General features: G+C 45.9%; 1 protein-coding gene across 1 annotated transcript in view; it reads left to right on the plus strand.

The window, feature by feature from the left end:
• Positions 1 to 19,068, plus strand: part of LOC308328844 (zinc finger matrin-type protein 4) — a 74,204-nt gene that overhangs the window by 5,550 nt on the left and 49,586 nt on the right. Inside the window, exon 2 of the mRNA XM_080782952.1 lies at positions 16,164 to 16,280. Coding sequence (XP_080639078.1) covers positions 16,164 to 16,280 — 117 coding nt within the window. The remainder of the gene's footprint in view (positions 1 to 16,163; positions 16,281 to 19,068) is intronic.

A 19,068-nucleotide genomic window follows, 5' to 3' on the forward strand; every position in this document is an offset into this window, starting at 1 on the left:
ACACACACACACACACACACACAGGTTGTGTGTGATTGACAGGGTTTAACATCACCTGTGTTGATGTCTCCTCAGAATACGACACATCATTAACTCTCCAGCGCATTGTGCTGCCACTATTTTTACGCCCGGCTTCACATTCAAGCCACCAGGATAAAGGGGGAAGCATTTGAATGAAATTACTCCAAACGATGTTCTAATTGGCAGTCAGTCTTTTGTGCCGTGGAATAAAGAGCTTATTTTACTAATTACCAAAAGGAAAATTGTCATAATGGTAATTAGCTGTTTTGGTTGCATGGGTGGCTATATCAGTTCACTAATGAAGAGGGGGCGAGAGACAGTCAGAGGCACAGAGAGAGATTAAGAGTTTGCGTGGCAGTGGAGTGATAAGAGGGAAACGTTGAGGAAATCCTCTCTACTTATTTATCACATTAATTAGTATTTGTCCACCCATTACATCATTTCTGGCTGAATTGTTTTGATATTTCTCTCCAGTTTGTATATAAATAGCAAATGATTGATATCTTTTCAGCTTATGCCTATAGGCTGGAATTGGATATGGTTCAGTTTCTTTTTGATACATTGATACCGGTTCCTGGACAATACCTTTACACAATTTGTTTTCAACATTAGACATTGAAATTATGAGAGAAAGATAAACATAGTGTATTTAACACAATTTAAGTTGTCTGTAACTGTAAAACATATATTGGGTACAAACACAGGAAATAATTTTTTTTGTAAAGGTTTCAATATCAAGTAGTATTGATGGGTTTATTTCAATGCCAAGAAAGTATTGAAATTTGATTCAAAGCCCTACTTATGCCCGTGGTACGGCATACATGTGTTGCGGTGCAGAGAATAGCTGATCTGCAAGCTCTCAACACGTACAGTCCATGACGTGTTGTGAGCTAGCAGATCAGCTGTTACTGTATGAAGTAAAAATGGGGCTTCAATCTCTCCTGTGGGGGCTCACAGCACTGTATACAGGGCTGGGCTCTATGGCTCTATACTGTCTTCCAGTGTATCTGTTTACTGGAACAGTACGGTACCAGTGGGAATGGAACACTGCCACTGGTCAGAATGGAGCTGCTGTTATTGTTTTGTTTCTTATTGTTTTTTGTAGTATTTTCAAGTCTCTAGAAAAATATAAAACCCGTCTCCCCCTCATTCACTCAGAGCCCATGAGGATATGTGCGAGTGAGTTTGCATAACCAACACACGAGCGCCTGTGCGCACAAATACACACATACTTGGGCGCATGCGTGTGTGTGTTCAAGTATGATGGAAAGCAGCAGAGAGACTGAGCATTGCTCATTGTAATGACAACATCTATAGCCAGCAGCCAAGGTCCTTATAATGAGTGACTTCTCTGTGCAATGCAACAGCAATTCCCCATTCCCCTCCAACGTCCCATTATGAGCGAAAAAAGTCTTTGCCAGTGCTTGTGCACATGTGTGTGCACAAGCACATTTGGGTCCCTGATGTGCTTAACCTACAACTATCACAACTGTGATAGAAGACCAACCCAGTCAGTTTGATCACACACGTCAAGTGGGGAGTCATATAATATACTTGCCCCCCTTATCTGTATCTTCACCCACTCCAGGGGCGGATCTTTAGTTTGGTTTATAGCTTAGTTGAAATGCAAATTATCCAGGTTAAACAGCAGTTTGAGGATATAACCACATTTGTTGTCCTCGCACAAACAACACAAAACGTGACAGTTCACATGAGTCACAGTCAGCTATAATAAATCAAAGTAATTATCGAATGCGAACCGTGTAGAGGCAATGTGGGGTACGTGTGGCCAGCACTACAAAGCAAGATCAATTATCTTTGTTATATTTACCTTATGATAGAGGAGGGCTAAAGTGCCCTAATATGTTATGGTACTATTGGGCAGCTCAGTTGAGAACTATAATGTTCTATTATACAGAGAAGGGATCCCCCACATGGAGGAACATTGAATCATACTCTTTGAAGCTCCCACTGCCCGAATAATTTTACTCTAATTCGAGTAAAAAACTGATAAAATACACAGCTAATCCTATTGTTAAAAACATGATTAAAGTTTGGCAGGATGTCAGACTTTATCTTTTGGATATCCAACCCAGTTTTCGATTCAGCCAAATTTGGGGAAATGAATACTTCACCCCAGGAAGGGCGGATGGGGGCTTCAAGATATGGGCCAAGCAAGGGATTAAACAATGGAAGGATGTTTTTGACAAAAGGGGGAATCTATTCTCTTTTGATGAACTAGCGTAGCTGCTAAATACAATTTACCCCATACACACTTCTTTAAGTATTTACAACTCAGAAGCTTTATAGGGGTTAAACAGGTGAATTCTCTGACACCCCCTCCCCTGTCAATAATAGAAAAAGAGCTTATCAGAAACCCCTTTAATAGGGGCATCATTTCTGATTTATATTCTATGTTAGTAGAGTTATCTCCTGAATCCTCTGAATCCAAATATAATGCATGGAATGCTGATCTACTAGTGTTGTTTTTTGTCATGATGGTGACAGCCCTAGTGTTCATGATGGTGACAGCCCTAGCTCTGAGTGTTCATGATGGTGACAGCCCTAGCTCTGAGTGTTCATGATGGTGACAGCCCTAGTGTTCATGATGGTGACAGCCCTAGCTCTGAGTGTTCATGATGGTGACAGCCCTAGTGTTCATGATGGTGACAGCCCTAGTGTTCATGATGGTGACAGCCCTAGTGTTCATGATGGTGACAGCCCTAGTGTTCATGATGGTGACAGCCCTAGTGTTCATGATGGTGACAGCCCTAGTGTTCATGATGGTGACAGCCCTAGTGTTCATGATGGTGACAGCCCTAGTGTTCATGATGGTGACAGCCCTAGTGTTCATGATGGTGACAGCCCTAGTGTTCATGATGGTGACAGCCCTAGTGTTTATGATGGTGACAGCCCTAGTGTTCATGATGGTGACAGCCCTAGTGTTCATGATGGTGACAGCCCTAGTGTTCATGATGGTGACAGCCCTAGTGTTTATGATGGTGACAGCCCTAGTGTTCATGATGGTGACAGCCCTAGTGTTCATGATGGTGACAGCCCTAGCAGTGAGTGTTCATGATGGTGACAGCCCTAGTGTTCATGATGGTGACAGCCCTAGTGTTCATGATGGTGACAGCCCTAGCAGTGAGTGTTCATGATGGTGACAGCCCTAGTGTTCATGATGGTGACAGCCCTAGCACTGAGTGTTCATGATGGTGACAGCCCTAGTGTTCATGATGGTGACAGCCCTAGCACTGAGTGTTCATGATGGTGACAGCCCTAGTGTTCATGATGGTGACAGCCCTAGTGTTGATGATGGTAACAGCCCTAGTGTTCATGATGGTGACAGCCCTAGCACTGAGTGTTCATGATGGTGACAGCCCTAGCACTGAGTGTTCATGATGGTGACAGCCCTAGCACTGAGTGTTCATGATGGTGACAGCCCTAGCACTGAGTGTTCATGATGGTGACAGCCCTAGCACTGAGTGTTCATGATGGTGACAGCCCTAGCACTGAGTGTGCTCATATAAAAGCGGAAGTCTTCTGCATCTTTCTGACCAAATGGTGTAAATCACTTTAGATTTGTGAGCAAATAAAAAAAATCCAATCATGTGGATCTCAAGAGTCGAGATCCACTCGAGAACAGTGTGGGTCCCTGTGGGTCAGCCCTCTATAAAGCATCTAGGACTCCAAATGTGAACACGTTTCCAGCCTGATTGCTCCGTGGAGACGCGCATTCTCTCTCTCTCTCTCTCTCTCTCTCTCTCTCTCTCTCTCTCTCTCTCTCTCTCAGAGCCACACCATTGAAAGAAAAAAAAAAATTAATAAATAAGCAGTGTTCTATAGGCTCACTTTCATGTAAGCAAGTGCAAGGATTTAGTGCTTCAATCAGTCTGCTGTAGTAGGATTGATACGAGTACAAAAGAACACAATGAAATGGCATTGCTATTGCTTGCAGCCAACATATCTCATGGTTCAAGAAGCTGACACTCTGACAGAGATATAACTCCCTCCCCCCCAACAAGAATCTGTATATCTCATATGAAGCAAAAGGTTTCTCAGAACACCCTCTCTCTCCTATAGAGCCTCACACCGAGCACCACCGGAGCAGCTTAACCACTTGAGCCCCAGCGTCCATATTCTGAGGGGCTGATTTGGACATGTATATATAATATATTACACTGGAGGGTGTGCTTTAGCCTGGCTTTACCGTGATTACTGGGACTTATTAGTGACACTTCTGGAACTTCTTCTTCCGACAAGCGTAATGACATCAACGACCGTGTGAGCAACACAGTATACAAAGCGACAAATATGGTGTGTATCTTTGCATCTTTGAATCTTCTGCTCGTGTGAACATACCATGAGGCCGGGGCTCCACTGAGTGTGTTGTGTCACGTGACTCGCGTTGCGTTTTTGACACAACTGTCGGCAGCGGAGCTCCCTTCATTGATTATAAAGGGAACATTCACATGACGTACGCGACGCTGACGCTGCTTTGGTGTAATTCTGGAGGGTTGAAAGTTGTTTTAAGTGTAGAGTGAGTAATAGAGTATAGTGACCTCGCTCACCCCAAACCCTGCTTTGTGCTGTAGTTACAGGCATCAGGTGTAGATCGTGACCGTACTGTGGCGATGATTTCCAGAGAGCGCCGTGCAGAGCTAACCTGACGCTGCCAGATGAGGGCGGTATTGCGGAAACATATTCCCCAACACAACACTCATCTGGGATCTCTGACGGAGTTGAGCCCTGAGTCAGATCTGCTTCGTACCGAACCAATCAGCGTGAGCTAAAGGCGGGATGCGGATGTGACGGTATATAGACACGTCGATATGATTGGTTGTGTTTGCACGCCCACACGGTGATAGACAGACGCTCCCATCCAATCATCTACCATGTATCTTGAAAAAAAGGAACAGCCCCGTCATCGAATTTGCTTCCGCGATCCCAGATCCAAATAAGCTGTGAAACAAATTTGTGTAGCAAGCTTTTTGGATCTGGCAGCGTCAGGTTAGTGCAGAGCAGCATCTCACTGGCATTTAAGGCTTCGTGTTATAACAGTACCTATAAACTGTTGCTGTGCTCGAACATCCTGTCAGCTACGTTGTTAGCACAAGTTAACGGTAAACATTGTTCAACGTCGGGCCATGCATTTACGAGTTGTCAGGCACAATCAGGAGGATAAAATGACTGGTGCATCCCTCCAAAAGTTGAACTATTGTCTGTCGTGTTTACATAATTCATGTCACACAGAACCAGACAATAACATTGGGATAGTGTGCTAACATTAGAAAAAAAACACTGCAGTTAGTTACTAATGGGACAGACAGAACAGCTAAATTGCCATGCAGCATAACATCACCCATATGTTACAGCAGCATAACATCCATCCAAACTACACAATGCTTTTCTCCCACCATTAACTTAACTTGTGAGTGCAGACCCTTCCAAACATACACTCACAAAGACATGCACTCCACACATGCGTGCGCACACGCTCGGTTAAGCGGGGAAAACCTAACTTTACCCTGGATATATAGGCTTCGTTTACCCTCTAATGGAAGCCTACTGTGGCCCAAATATTAATACTATTACCAAAGTTTATGGCCCAAAGAGAGAGAAGAGAGAGAGGGATAATTAACAGTGCTTTGCCATTGGAACTCAGGGAACTTGACTTGGATTGTTTGGTTTTCCATCCAGCGAAAGTACCTGGTACCAGTCAGTACCTGGTATCAGTCAGTACCTGGTACCAGGTAGTCAGTACCTGGTACCAGTCAGAAAGTAGCTGGTATCAGTCAGTACCTGGTACCAGGTAGTCAGTACCTGGTACCAGTCAGAAAGTACCTGGTATCAGTCAGTACCTGGTACCAGGTAGTCAGTACCTGGTACCAGTCAGAAAGTACCTGGTATCAGTCAGTACCTGGTACCAGGTAGTCAGTACCTGGTACCAGTCAGACGCGATACCTTTTGGGGATCACCTCTGTCGAGGTGCTAATAAACGAGCTGAGGCGGTACCAAAAGGTGACCTGAAAACACTGCTACTGATTGGTCAGACAGAATCGTCGCTAGCGTCATTGGGTAATGACGCTAATTTTGACGCTTAATTTTGCTAAACAGTGTTAATGGATACTAACTAAGCAGGTGTCCTAGTGACATTATATTTATTCAGTTTATTACCCAGACGTATATACTTTATGACGACATCAGTTACTGGCAATCACTGTATGCGTCCATATTCTTTTAAGAGTTTCAAGCTGGCTGGCATCCCTATTTTGACTATGTCAATATACTGCTACAAGCTCAAGATGGGAAGCCAAAAGTCTTGCATCGTTAAGGCTTTAAAAGAAAAGCACCATAACAGAGAGAGCGAAAAAGGAAGTGCCCTTTGTGAATAAAAAGGCCTTGGTATCTAAAACAAGCCAGGTGACTAATACTAGCCCTTTGAGCTGCAGCGCCGGTGAAGAATTGGGTCATGCCTGGATGGACAGACCATTAAATGGCCTTTGGTAAAGGGACAAATAAAGCACCCGAACAAATATGGAGCCTTTCAGCTTTCATTTGTGTGAACACTGTTATTAATCTCTCAGGAAAGCTTTCTCTATCACATGAATAAGGACCGGGGATGAAGAGGTGACATTAGGACAGTCACGCTAGTCAGTGTGGCCTTTATTCCACACGAGTAGATAAGTCTAGCCGACGACCCTCATGAATAATCATTGCCCTCAATACAAGGCCGTAGTACAGGAAGAAAGACAGTGTGTGTGTGGGTGTGTGTGTGTGTGTGTGTGTGTGTGTGTGTGTGTGTGTGTGTGTGTGTGTGTGTGTGTGTGTGTGTGTGTGTGTGCGAGTGCGTGCGTGAGTGTGTATGCAGGTGCTCCCGTTTGTGAGTGGATCAATATCAGTCACAGTATAAGAGATGCTGAGCAGCATGTTCATAAAAATAGGATTTAGGGCATGAGATACACTATTTAAGGAACAGGTTTCCAAACTGTCCCCAGTTGGGAAAGGAGAAAAAGCAACAATAACAACAAAACAAATCCATCTACTGTACTGTACAAGCTCACAGTCAATCTACAAGTCGAGCTTGTAGACCAGCAATATTTTCACTACTTTCCTCACCGTGGAGCTCACCGCTCAAACAAAACGCGTAGCTTTGTTAGAGTGGCGTGTAACTGCGTGTTTTTCTATTCCCCCCGTCAAGTTTGTCAGTGGCCTTGCAAGACTCACTTGTGGTTTCCCGCCGTTTACCATCTGTCATTCACGCTAGTAATTTCGTTCCCCACCACTCACACCTCACAGCACATTTGTCACTTTCCCCCCCACTCCCTCCTTCCTGTTTCCCTCCTTGCAATCACTCCATCTCTACAGTATCGCTCTCAGCTCAGTTGGGCCCGTCATTGCATTAATCTTGCCGACAGATTGCCTCTATTAATTAGTCGCCGTCTGCCACCCCCACACCCCGCATGTAATAATCAGAGGTAGCGCAGATATTAGGTAGATTAGAACATTCCTCCAGTCATCGTGATACTTTTTTAATTAGATTGGAGATTACAAAACGGAATGGATTCTTTCTTGCTCGGCTGACGATCGATAGAACGAGGTGTTGCTTTGCCATAAACTCCGTCAGATACATTTAACAGCAAATACAATGAAATATCCATCCCATCCTGTCATTCACAGCACAGCAATGTCTACAGTACATCATATACTGTACTGTAGGCCTACTGAATAGTGTATACACATCTTGGGACAAAAACTGGATTTGTCAGGAATGTAAAAATTTTAGGTATTTGTACTTTACATTTCAGAGGCAAATATTGTACTTTTACTCCACTACATTTATTTGAAAAATTTAGCACTAGTTACTTTGATTATTATTATAAAATATACATGAAACACTATATACATTTCGGCCATTGGAAAATAGCTTTTGGGCCTTGGAACACATTTCACGGGTCCATTGACATAATCTTCGCCTCCCGGCCTTCTGGCCTGGTTAAAAGTTAGATAAACGGACTATAAAAGCAAATGTGATCAAATGAGCAAGTAAAAGACATCACTTAGCAGCAAATATCAGGCATATAAGAGCATACAGTAGTAGTGTACAGTAGTAGTAGACCATACAGTAGTAGTGTACAGTAGTAGTAGACCGTACAGTAGTAGTGTACTGTCGGTGGAGGGAGGGACAGGACAAACCAGGTGGTGAAACAGATATTGTAATTTGGTTTCTTCTCAGGGTTCAACACTGAGCTCCTCTACAGCGGGCTAGCGGCTCATTAGAAGGTCAAGACTAAGAGGGTAGTCAGAGAAACAGACAAGGGTAATTATTGCTCAGAGAGAGAGAGTGTGTGTGTGTGTGTGTGTGTGTGTGTGTGTGTGTGTGTGTGTGTGTGTGTGTGTATACAGTATGTTTGAGTCAGAGATTCAGAATAATACAAAAGGACATCCTGCTGTGCAAACAGTAGGAGCTGGATTCGTATTTCTGATCTCCTAAACACTATAATCTGTACTGCACTGCACTGCACTGCACTGTACTGTACTGTACTGTACTGTACTGTACTGTACTGTACTGTACTGTACTGTACTGTACTGTACTGTACTGTACTGTACTGTACTGTACTGTACTGTACTGTACTGTACTGTACTGTACTGTACTGTACTGCACTGCACTGCACTGCACTGCACTGCACTGTACTGTACTGTACTGTACTGTACTGTACTGTACTGTACTGTACTGTACTGTACTGTACTGTACTTTTACTTCTACTCCATTACATCTCTGAGGCAAATATTGTACTTTTACTCCACTACAATTATTTGACAACTTTACTAGTTACTTTGTAGATTTCTATCATAATTACATAACATATACACTATACATATACATTAAACACGTCAGCCGTACAGGCCGTAGGGACCATCTGAAAATAGCCGATCTACAAGCTCCCAATCTGTCACATCGCGACGCATTGGGAGCTTGTAAATCTGACTGCTGTTTTCAATTCCAAAGATTTGTATACTGTACATTTGAAAACTTGTGAAGTGTCTCATTTGCATAATGAGTACTTAGTTTCTCCTTTTGGTACTTTTAAGTACATTTTGATACCAATACCTTTGTACTGTATTGTTTCAGATTTTTACTTGTAACAGAGTATTTCTACATTCCACCACTGGTGCCGGATGATTGTTGACGCAACCGTGCAAAGAGCACCACAGAGGGAGAGAAGCATTACTGTACAGGGGAAACTCACAATATGAGAGAGAGAGAGAGAGACATCCAGGCCATTAACCTTGCCAACCCCTCCCTCTGGTTGTTCCCACTGGTGTGTCTCCCGGGCAGGTCAACTGGCTCCCGCGCTGATGGGTCAATAATTCATGGCGCACGCTGCATTATCTGAGTCATCATACATCTGAGGCAGCGGTGGTTGACTTCAGGACAAATGGCTCTGTCGGGCCAGAGCAGCGGGACAGTGTGACCGCTTTCACCCGCCACTCCCCTGCTGTCCCGGCTGTGCTACCACTTTTTTTCCTACATGCACGCAGCCCCTCCATCCAGAGGGGTTGCAGTGGGTAGTGTTTTTTTTATTGTTGCCCAGACCTACAACCCGCCCTGACTGGTGTCGGGGTCAGAGCAGAGGGACAGTGTGACCGGTGTCGGGGCCAGAGCAGAGGGACAGGGTGACTGGTGTCAGGTCCAGAGCAGAGGGACAGTGTGACCGGTGTCGGGTCCAGAGCAGAGGGACAGGGTGACCGGTGTCAGGGTCAGAGCAGAGGGACAGGGTGACTGGTGTCGGGGCCAGAGCAGAGGGACAGTGTGACCGGTGTCCGTCCAGAGCAGAGGGACAGGGTGACCAGTGTCCGTCCAGAGCAGAGGGACAGGGTGACCGGTGTCCGTCCAGAGCAGAGGGACAGTGTGACCAGTGTCCGTCCAGAGCAGAGGGACAGGGTGACCGGCGTCGGGTCAGAGCAGAGGGACAGTGTGACCGGTGTCGGGTCCAGAGCAGAGGGACAGTGTGACCGGTGTCGGGGCCAGAGCAGAGGGACAGTGTGACCGGTGTCAGGGCCAGAGCAGAGGGACAGGGTGACCGGTGTCGGGTCAGAGCAGAGGGACAGTGTGACCGGTGTCGGGTCCAGATCAGAGGGACAGGGTGACCGGTGTCAGGGCCAGAGCAGAGGGACAGTGTGACCGGTGTCAGGGCCAGAGCAGAGGGACAGGGTGACCGGTGTCAGGGTCAGAGCAGAGGGACAGTGTGACCGGTGTCAGGGCCAGAGCAGAGGGACAGTGTGACCGGTGTCGGGTCAGAGCAGAGGGACAGTGTGACCGGTGTCGGGTCCAGATCAGAGGGACAGGGTGACCGGTGTCAGGGTCAGAGCAGAGGGACAGGGTGACCGGTGTCAGGGCCAGAGCAGAGGGACAGGGTGACCGGTGTCAGGGCCAGAGCAGAGGGACAGGGTGACCGGTGTCAGGGCCAGAGCAGAGGGACAGGGTGACCGGTGTCAGGGCCAGAGCAGAGGGACAGTGTGACCGGTGTCGGGTCAGAGCAGAGGGACAGGGTGACCGGTGTCGGGTCCAGAGCAGAGGGACAGTGTGACCGCTTTCACAGTGGTCTGCCTTTACTGACGGACCAGAGATGGACAGGGAGAGACGAGAGTACTTACTGTAAAAGGATCCCGGCTGCCCCTAAACCACCTGCCGTTATCTCGCTCACTGTATCGCTCGCTCTCACTCGCTGCCCCGCTCTCTCTCTCTCTGATTTTGTAACTCTGACTCTCTCTCTCTCTCTCTCTCTGTGTGTCTGTCTCTGAATAACTGTCTCTCTGTCTTTCACTCTTGGTCTCTCTCCCTGCAGAAGTATAGAGCACTCTTTCCTCAGTCCTCAGTGTTAATCAGAGTTACAAGTGGATACATTAACTGGTGTTTTACTGTGTAGCTGTGCACATCTATCTATCTATCTATCTATCTATCGATCGTATATACCATACCTATCTCTAAATATTCCACATAACGGTAATTCATTGGACTAATACTACATTTGTATTTCAGTCCATCAGGGTTTAATAGTTATGTGACTAAACCTCCACAGTGGCTGAAAACATCATGCATCCGTCAGCACAAGAGAGCCCCTATCCAGTCCACTGTGACATCACACCTCCATATTATATGGTCAAGCCTTATGACACGTCACGCCAGAATATATGGCCATCTCCATATATGAAGATCACGACACTGACCTCATCTAACCATACTGGATCATCACCTACATCTGCATATATGGAGCCAGCCAGCAACTCTACATCTGACCTCAAACCCTTAGATCTCCATATATGGAGTTGACCTGTTTGGACATTCCATATGTTGATCCTTTCCCATCTGTCCTTCCTGTTCCGACATTCCATATGTTGATCTTACCTCATCAAACCCTGTACACTCAGAATTCATTCCGTATGTTGATCTGACCCCCATGCCAAAGCGCCAGCGCTCACCCAGCAGTCTGCCGTCACCCAGGCGGATGTGTGCACGCGACCTCGCCCTTAGGTTGCTTCTCACCCTCAGGGTCTCATACTGGTATACTTTAGCAATCAATCAATCACTAAAGTGATTTCACACTGATAAGCTAACAAACAGAACCTGCTAGAGCCCTGGCTATAGGTCCATAATATATGCATTATATTGAAGGGAGGCATTCAGACAGGGATGCAAAACCTGGCAGACCTATAGAGCCATTTACATTATACTGGTGAGGGAAGACACCGGCAAACAACCAAGGTGCACGTCCCAACTCAGCACGACCCAATTGCTGCTTAATAAATAATGAGCCAGAAGCCGGGATTTCAGTGAATCTCTCTCTCTGTCTTCAAACACATCCGAGTGAAACGCGTGCCGAGATTCCCTGCGAGGTTCATTCCGTCCCCAGACACCTCAGGCATCCGTGCTCCTGCTCCGACTCGTCTCCTAGTGTGCACGCACCCATCTAATTGAGCCTGCACCCCATGGTGGCTCGCACGCAAGCTTGGAATGCGACGTGGCAACGCATCCGTGCTGCGTGATTGCTTATTCTGTCAAATCCTCATTTCCACAGATAACCTAGAAGGAGTATGCCTTCGCTGCATGGCACCGTGGCGCATGCCAGGTCGCACGGCCCTCGCGGTGACATCTCAGAAGCCTCACCCATGCAGCCCTGTTAAAGCGGGGTCTGCATGTTTATCTTTTCCGCTCGCCCAGGTTTGTCCGTGGTCTTACGTGACTCACTTGTGGTATTCTTGCCAGTTGCCATCTGTCATCCACACTTTAGTCATTTAGTTCCCCAGTTCTCCAGCACTCACAACGCCGCCAGTACGATTGAGATGCAATTAAGAGGGATTTGTTTAGATTATACTTATTTCAAGGGTCCCCATATAATACAATTGTCATCCCAAATTGTCATCGCAAATATACCTTAGTGTTCAAGTGCACATTTGTTACCCCCACAATGAGCCCTGAGGGTCCCAGACTCTACGTTGAGTATGCCAGCTTAAAAAGTCGCATGCCCCCCCCCCCCCCCCCCCCCCCCCATCCCCCACCCTAACAATACAGCGCAGCAGTGTGTACAGAATACAGATACCTATCAATTATGGTGATGTCACAAAATGATCAATACATCAACAGCTCCATATAGGCGAGTCTGACGCACTGATTTTGTGATTGATCAGTGTATTTTCTTTACGACCCATAAATCTTAGGATGATATCATATTACATTAACCTATTCAGGACGGGAACCCCTTCTGGTGTTTCAAGCATTACGTATGTTATACTTTAGCTATTGAAAAGTAGCAGATCTACAAGCTCATACTGTAGATTTGTAGAGCTTGTAGATCTGCTATTTTTGAAAGATCGTGAAAATGTGTCGCATATCTTTGAATATATATTCTTTCAGAGCGAACGTTTTTAACTCAAATCTTTATTTTCAGCCAAATATAGATAATTCTGGGGGTCCTTAACATGAGAAATGTTGAGCACCACTGATATAGAAACATATAGGTTTTTCAGAAAACTGTTAGGCTTTAGAAGCCTTTTTTTAAAATCGGCCTCAGGTCTAAATGGCTTAAGTGTATGAGCCCCACCCCTCTCTGCATTCCATATCGAGCTCACTTAGCTCAGTTGGGCCCGTCATTGCATTAATCAATGCAGACAGATTGCCTCCATTAATTAGTCGACATCTGCCACCCCGCGTGTAATAATCACAGAGGTAGCACAGATATTAGCTAGATTCAGTCATTGTGATACTTTTTAATTAGATTGAAGATTATACAGTTGATTAGATGTTCTTGCTCCGCTGATGTGAGGTGTCAATCGATAGAACCAAAGGATCCTTACAGAGACAACAGCAAATACACCCGACTTACATCCACCCCATCCTGGACCATGCGGTACACCAGAGGTTACATCCACCCCATCCTGGACCATGCGGTACACCAGAGGTTACATCCACCCCATCCTGGACCATGCGGTACACCAGAGGTTACATCCACCCCATCCTGGACCATGCGGTACACCAGAGGTTCCCAAACCGACCCCATCCTGGACCATGCGGTACACCAGAGGTTCCCAAACCGACCCCATCCTGGACCATGCGGTACACCAGAGGTTCCCAAACCGACCCCATCCTGGACCATGCGGTACACCAGAGGTTCCCAAACCGACCCCATCCTGGACCATGCGGTACACCAGAGGTTCCCAAACCGACCCCATCCTGGACCATGCGGTACACCAGAGGTTCCCAAACCGACCCCATCCTGGACCATGCGGTACACCAGAGGTTCCCAAACCGACCCCATCCTGGACCATGCGGTACACCAGAGGTTCCCAAACCCTTTAGCCTGTGACCCAAAAGAGAAAACCAATGTTTTGCAGGGGATCCAAACTAGTGGAAATAGCAGATCTACAAGCTCACAACGCATCACAGATCTACAAGCTCACAACGCATCACAGATCTACAAGCTCACAACGCATCACAGATCTACAAGCTCACAACGCATCACAGATCTACAAGCTCACAACGCATCACAGATCTACAAGCTCACAACGCATCACAGATCTACAAGCTCACAACGCATCACATTGCGCCCCGTCAGCTATTTTCACTACTTCTTAAACATTTTCTGTTTAGCTTCTTTGGGAATGTTTTTTGAAAATGATTTGAAATAACAACAATTAAAAACAAAACATAGGAAACAAAAAAATAAAGGGACCCATAAGAATGTGTCCGCGACCCACTGTTTGGGTGCTGTTTGGGTGCTGTACACGTCTTGGGACAAAAACCCACTGTTTGGGTGCTGTACACGTCTTGGGACAAAAACCCACTGTTTGGGTGCTGTTTGGGTGCTGTACACGTCTTGGGACAAAAACCCACTGTTTGGGTGCTGTACACGTCTCGCCATGTTAAAGAACCAAACAGACCAGCGTCTATAGCCATCTGGAGCAACATGACAAACGACTTGGTGAAAGAGATAATGATAGTATAAAGTCTCTTGTTCCTCATCTGTGGTGTAATTTAATTTCTTCTCAGTGTTCAACACTGAGCTCCTATACAGCGTGGCTCATTAGAAGGTCCTGAGTGTAGTGAGAGAAGCACCAGAACAGACAAGGGTAATTGCATAGTGTGTGTGTGCATGTGTGTGTTTGACTGTGCGTGCATTTGTGTGCGTGAGTGCGTACGTGCGTGTGTGTGCATTAGCATGTGTGTTTGCTTGCCTTGCAATTTGTTTAAAAAAGAAAGTGACCCTGACAAAACGAATACCAATTGCTGCCTTTCCTTAACAGCACAGACAGCACAGAGTGGCTCCTGTCTGAACATAAGGATTTCAGAGCATTATGTCCCCACATCTCCATAAGGGGCCTTATTCTTCCAGGGCACGCTGCTCGCAGGTCTGGGACGTGACCTAAAGTACCACACATTATTCCTCTGTCTTCCCTCGGGCTGGGATCTATGCCAGCTTTTCTGTGGACTTGTTACTCATCCTAACTCCATCGCAGCGGCAGCAGCATGCAGCGATGGGGAACGCAAAATGAAAAGCACAGAAAATCGAAGGACCTCCCCCCCGCCCCTCATCATTAGACCTTCTGTTATGGTGCTCAGTGCTCCAGTATAAAACAGAAAGACAACATGGCTACCAGCTTGTTAAGAAGCTGCGGTTGCAGCTCCCTGTGGGATGCTTAGGTCTCAGTGGTTTTACTGCCTTGGCAAGCCCAATGCCTTAGAGCTTTTAAAGACGCTGCATTCTAGCCAGTGTTACTGGGAACAGCTGAACACCGATAACGTAATCCCACACGGTTGCAGATTCCTGTACCACTCCCAGAAGGACGTCATCTTTATGTGGTACAGACGCAAGTGTATGCCTGCAATGCTTAGAAACTGCTGTGTGAGTGTGACTGTGTGTTAACGTAGACATCTTTATGTGGTATAGAGGCCAGTGTGTGCCTGCAATGCTTAGAAACTGCTGTGTGAGTGTGACTGTGCGTTAACGTAAACATCTTACGCGGAGGAACTTGGACAAAGTGGTTTGCTTTGCTTGCATGTAACTTAAGGTCAACATTCACAACGGGGATTTATGAGGTACCTGTGCTATAACGTTTTGATCCACCGTCGGCTGACTGGGAGATTTTATTTTATTTCTTTTGAGACGGGATCATCTGTGAGGTTCAAAGTCTTCCGTATACGCACCCCGCCATAAATAAAAAGCAGGTGCTTAAGGTGGGACGCCTCAGGCGCTCTCTTTCCCCCAGACTCAGGCTACAGTGGAAGGCCACGCAGGGTTCTGACACAGAGAGGATATCCCATCTGGGCTGAACTGTCATGATTAATCTTACATCCCAGAAGTAGGCTACTGTTAAATGAAGATGAGATTATTGCATAATCATGCAGCTCTGATGTGGGCCGTGTTTATTTATTTATTTGATCTACTGGTATTTGATTCCATTCCAGTGATTCTCAACCTGTGGGCACTGCAAGTGCACAGTCTAAACATTCCAACGATAATATAACATTACTTTTATTAATCGATCGTGTGCGCGTGTGTGTGTGTGTGTGTGTGTGTGTGTGTGTGTGTGTGTGTGTGTGTGTGTGTGTGTGTGTGTGTGTGTGTGTGTGTGCGTGCGTGCAGGTCCAGATGAAGATGAAGTCTGCTGGAGTTGTGGAGGGGGGGCTCTTCACAGAAAGCTACTGTAACATCTGTAATGCTCAGCTAATCTCGGAGTCTCAGCGCACTGCACATTATGAGGTGAGTACTACTATGGTCTGACTACACAGTACACACACACACACACACACACACACACACACACACATACACACTTTCAGGCTACATCGTGATGGGTTGTGAGCTTGTAGATCGGATGTTTCCAGTGTGCGATATCAGTGTGCAACCATGTATACATTAGCCATTACTTTACCCTTGGCTTGAGGACCTTTGAGGTTTGATTTCACATTATTTATTTTCCTTTATACCCTTTTATTTATTTAATAGTTTTGTGTTTGTCATTACAATTCAACGTATACAAGTCAAAGCAACATACTGTATATTAACAGTATTGGCGTTGTGCGTTCTTCCCTTCCCCCGAACCCTCTTCAATGTCCGGCCATGATTAGACATACAGTACAGTAGGCATAAACTCACACAAGATAATTGACAAGAATAGATATAAGTCAGAGCAGTGATATCTAAACATAACTGTACATGTAACACTTTCCAACCTCTACATATCAACCTATAAAACGTACCCTGAACCCCTACGGGATGTCTTCACTTTCCAATACTTTCCTCACATTCTACACACACACAAACACCACACGACAATCTCTGTTTTCCAGGAACGATTGACAAGCTACACTATTGTTCACGTTCTGTCAAGCATTAGGTCTATTTTTACCAATTTGTGCCTGTGCCATTCATAACGGCGCTCATACATTATACATAGAATATGAATGCTGCAGTGGGAGAGATAAACATGACTCACACACACACACACACACACACACACACACAAATGCAAACGTACTCACACATATGCACGCACACACACACGCGCACGCACACACACACACACACGGCCTTGCACCCATTTCCAGACAAGGACTTTATTCTCATTAGCTTCATTGCTAATCAGCGAGGGCCTCAATGCAATGTATGTGAGCAACCACGCCAGTGCATGCACACACGCACACACACACACACACACACACACACACACACACACACACACACACACACACACACCCCCCAATACGGTACATGTTGAATTATGCAGGATACTGATCATTTAACGACGACTCATAAAACCACTCACTCCTGAGAGGTGGACTACAGACTACATAATAGCAGAAAATGTGTAATGCACCAAACAAATTGACAAGCTCGCAGCGCATTGGGCAGATCAGCTATTGAGACGTTGTGTGAGCTTGTAGATCTTCTATTTTTGGTTTGGTGTAGACTGGAGAGTGGAAAAAAGTATTGAAGGTTTAAGTGATTAAATGTCTTCAATTACGATGAATCCATTCAAAACATTAATTTACACAACATTGATTGCGGTGCTGTCAACACAATTACAATATATAATGGGGGTCCCTGCTTCATCTCTCTCAGCTAACGCCCCCTATACACACTGCACGATATTTGCTCCGATTATGCTGTCGGGGAGCTTTTATGGCGCTCGCAGCCAAACCCCCCCCCCCCCGATCTGATGCAAGATTATTGGGCTTTGATCTCAGAGGTTTTGCTCGCTGTTTGTGAAAGGCTCTGCGAGAAGATCCGATGCCGCAGATTCCTTCCCGAGCATTTCTGAATATCTAGCAGATTTGATATTTGACTCTCTCGCCGTCCCGGACATCATACAGTATGAACGCGGTCTGCAATACATTACAGCCAATGAGAGCACAGGACAGCTGTGTCTGTGAAGACAGAATGTCTGCCTGTCTGTATCGATAGATAATATATAACCTCACTCTGTGGGTAAATCAACGTGTCATAAAATATTAGCCTAATATTGCTGTTAAATAGTCTATAAAACCAGCGCATCTTACTTGAATAATGTTGATAAAACCGCATGTGCGTGTGTGTGTGTGTGTGTGCGCGCACATGCAGAGAGACGGAATTATTTAATGAAAATCAAGATTAGCGTCCTGACTCGAGTCCTGTCTCACACTATTTCGCCCTGTGTATTCCTGTGTGTGTGCAGAGAGAGAGAGAGACGTCCTGTGTCTCGCGCATGTATCACGGGATCCTGCACGTAGTAGGCTATGTAAGACGTCAACATTGAAAATAAATTTAAATAAAAGGACAAAATCTGACCCAATGACAACAATACATTTTGGGACTGAGAGGCTTAAATCTCATCAATTGGTGGTCCGTGGCTCAAATGCCGAATACATAATGGACCTTGATATGGAAATGGTTTGAAAACCACTGCCGTAGATGACGCTTCTTTAACACATTCTACACTACGTATAGTCTCAGACAGGATGTAAAGCAATGTACTGATGACAATGGAGAGGAGGATGAGGAAGTCAAACCTAATGGATCAGTGATGAAGAACAGGATTGGGGACAGGTCGGGGAAGAGAGGGGCGAGAAGGTGAGGGAGGGATGGAGGGAGGAGAGACATCAACCTGCCTTATCGACTTCATGTGAGAGATGGACAGTTCATCCCCTCCATCAACCCCCACGATCGTCATCACTGTGACATGTGAACTGACTGAAGAGTACCTTGGCCCAGGGCGACGGAGTCGCTCGGGTCGATAATGTGTGACACACACGCGCACACGCACGCACGCACGCGCACACACACACACACACACACACACACACACACACACACACACACACACACGCACACACACACACACACACACACACACACACACACACACACACACACGTACGTACATACAGCTGAAGTGTATTAAGGCAGCATGACAAGTGCAGAGAAGGCCTGTAAGGAACAGGGGGACAGGATCCAATGGAGCCAGTGGAGCAGTAACATCCCATATTAATAACAGCTCATCATAACGTGC

Source organism: Protomyctophum bolini, assembly GCF_963924005.1.
Source record: "Protomyctophum bolini genome assembly, chromosome: 14".
Classification (NCBI taxonomy): domain Eukaryota; kingdom Metazoa; phylum Chordata; class Actinopteri; order Myctophiformes; family Myctophidae; genus Protomyctophum; species Protomyctophum bolini.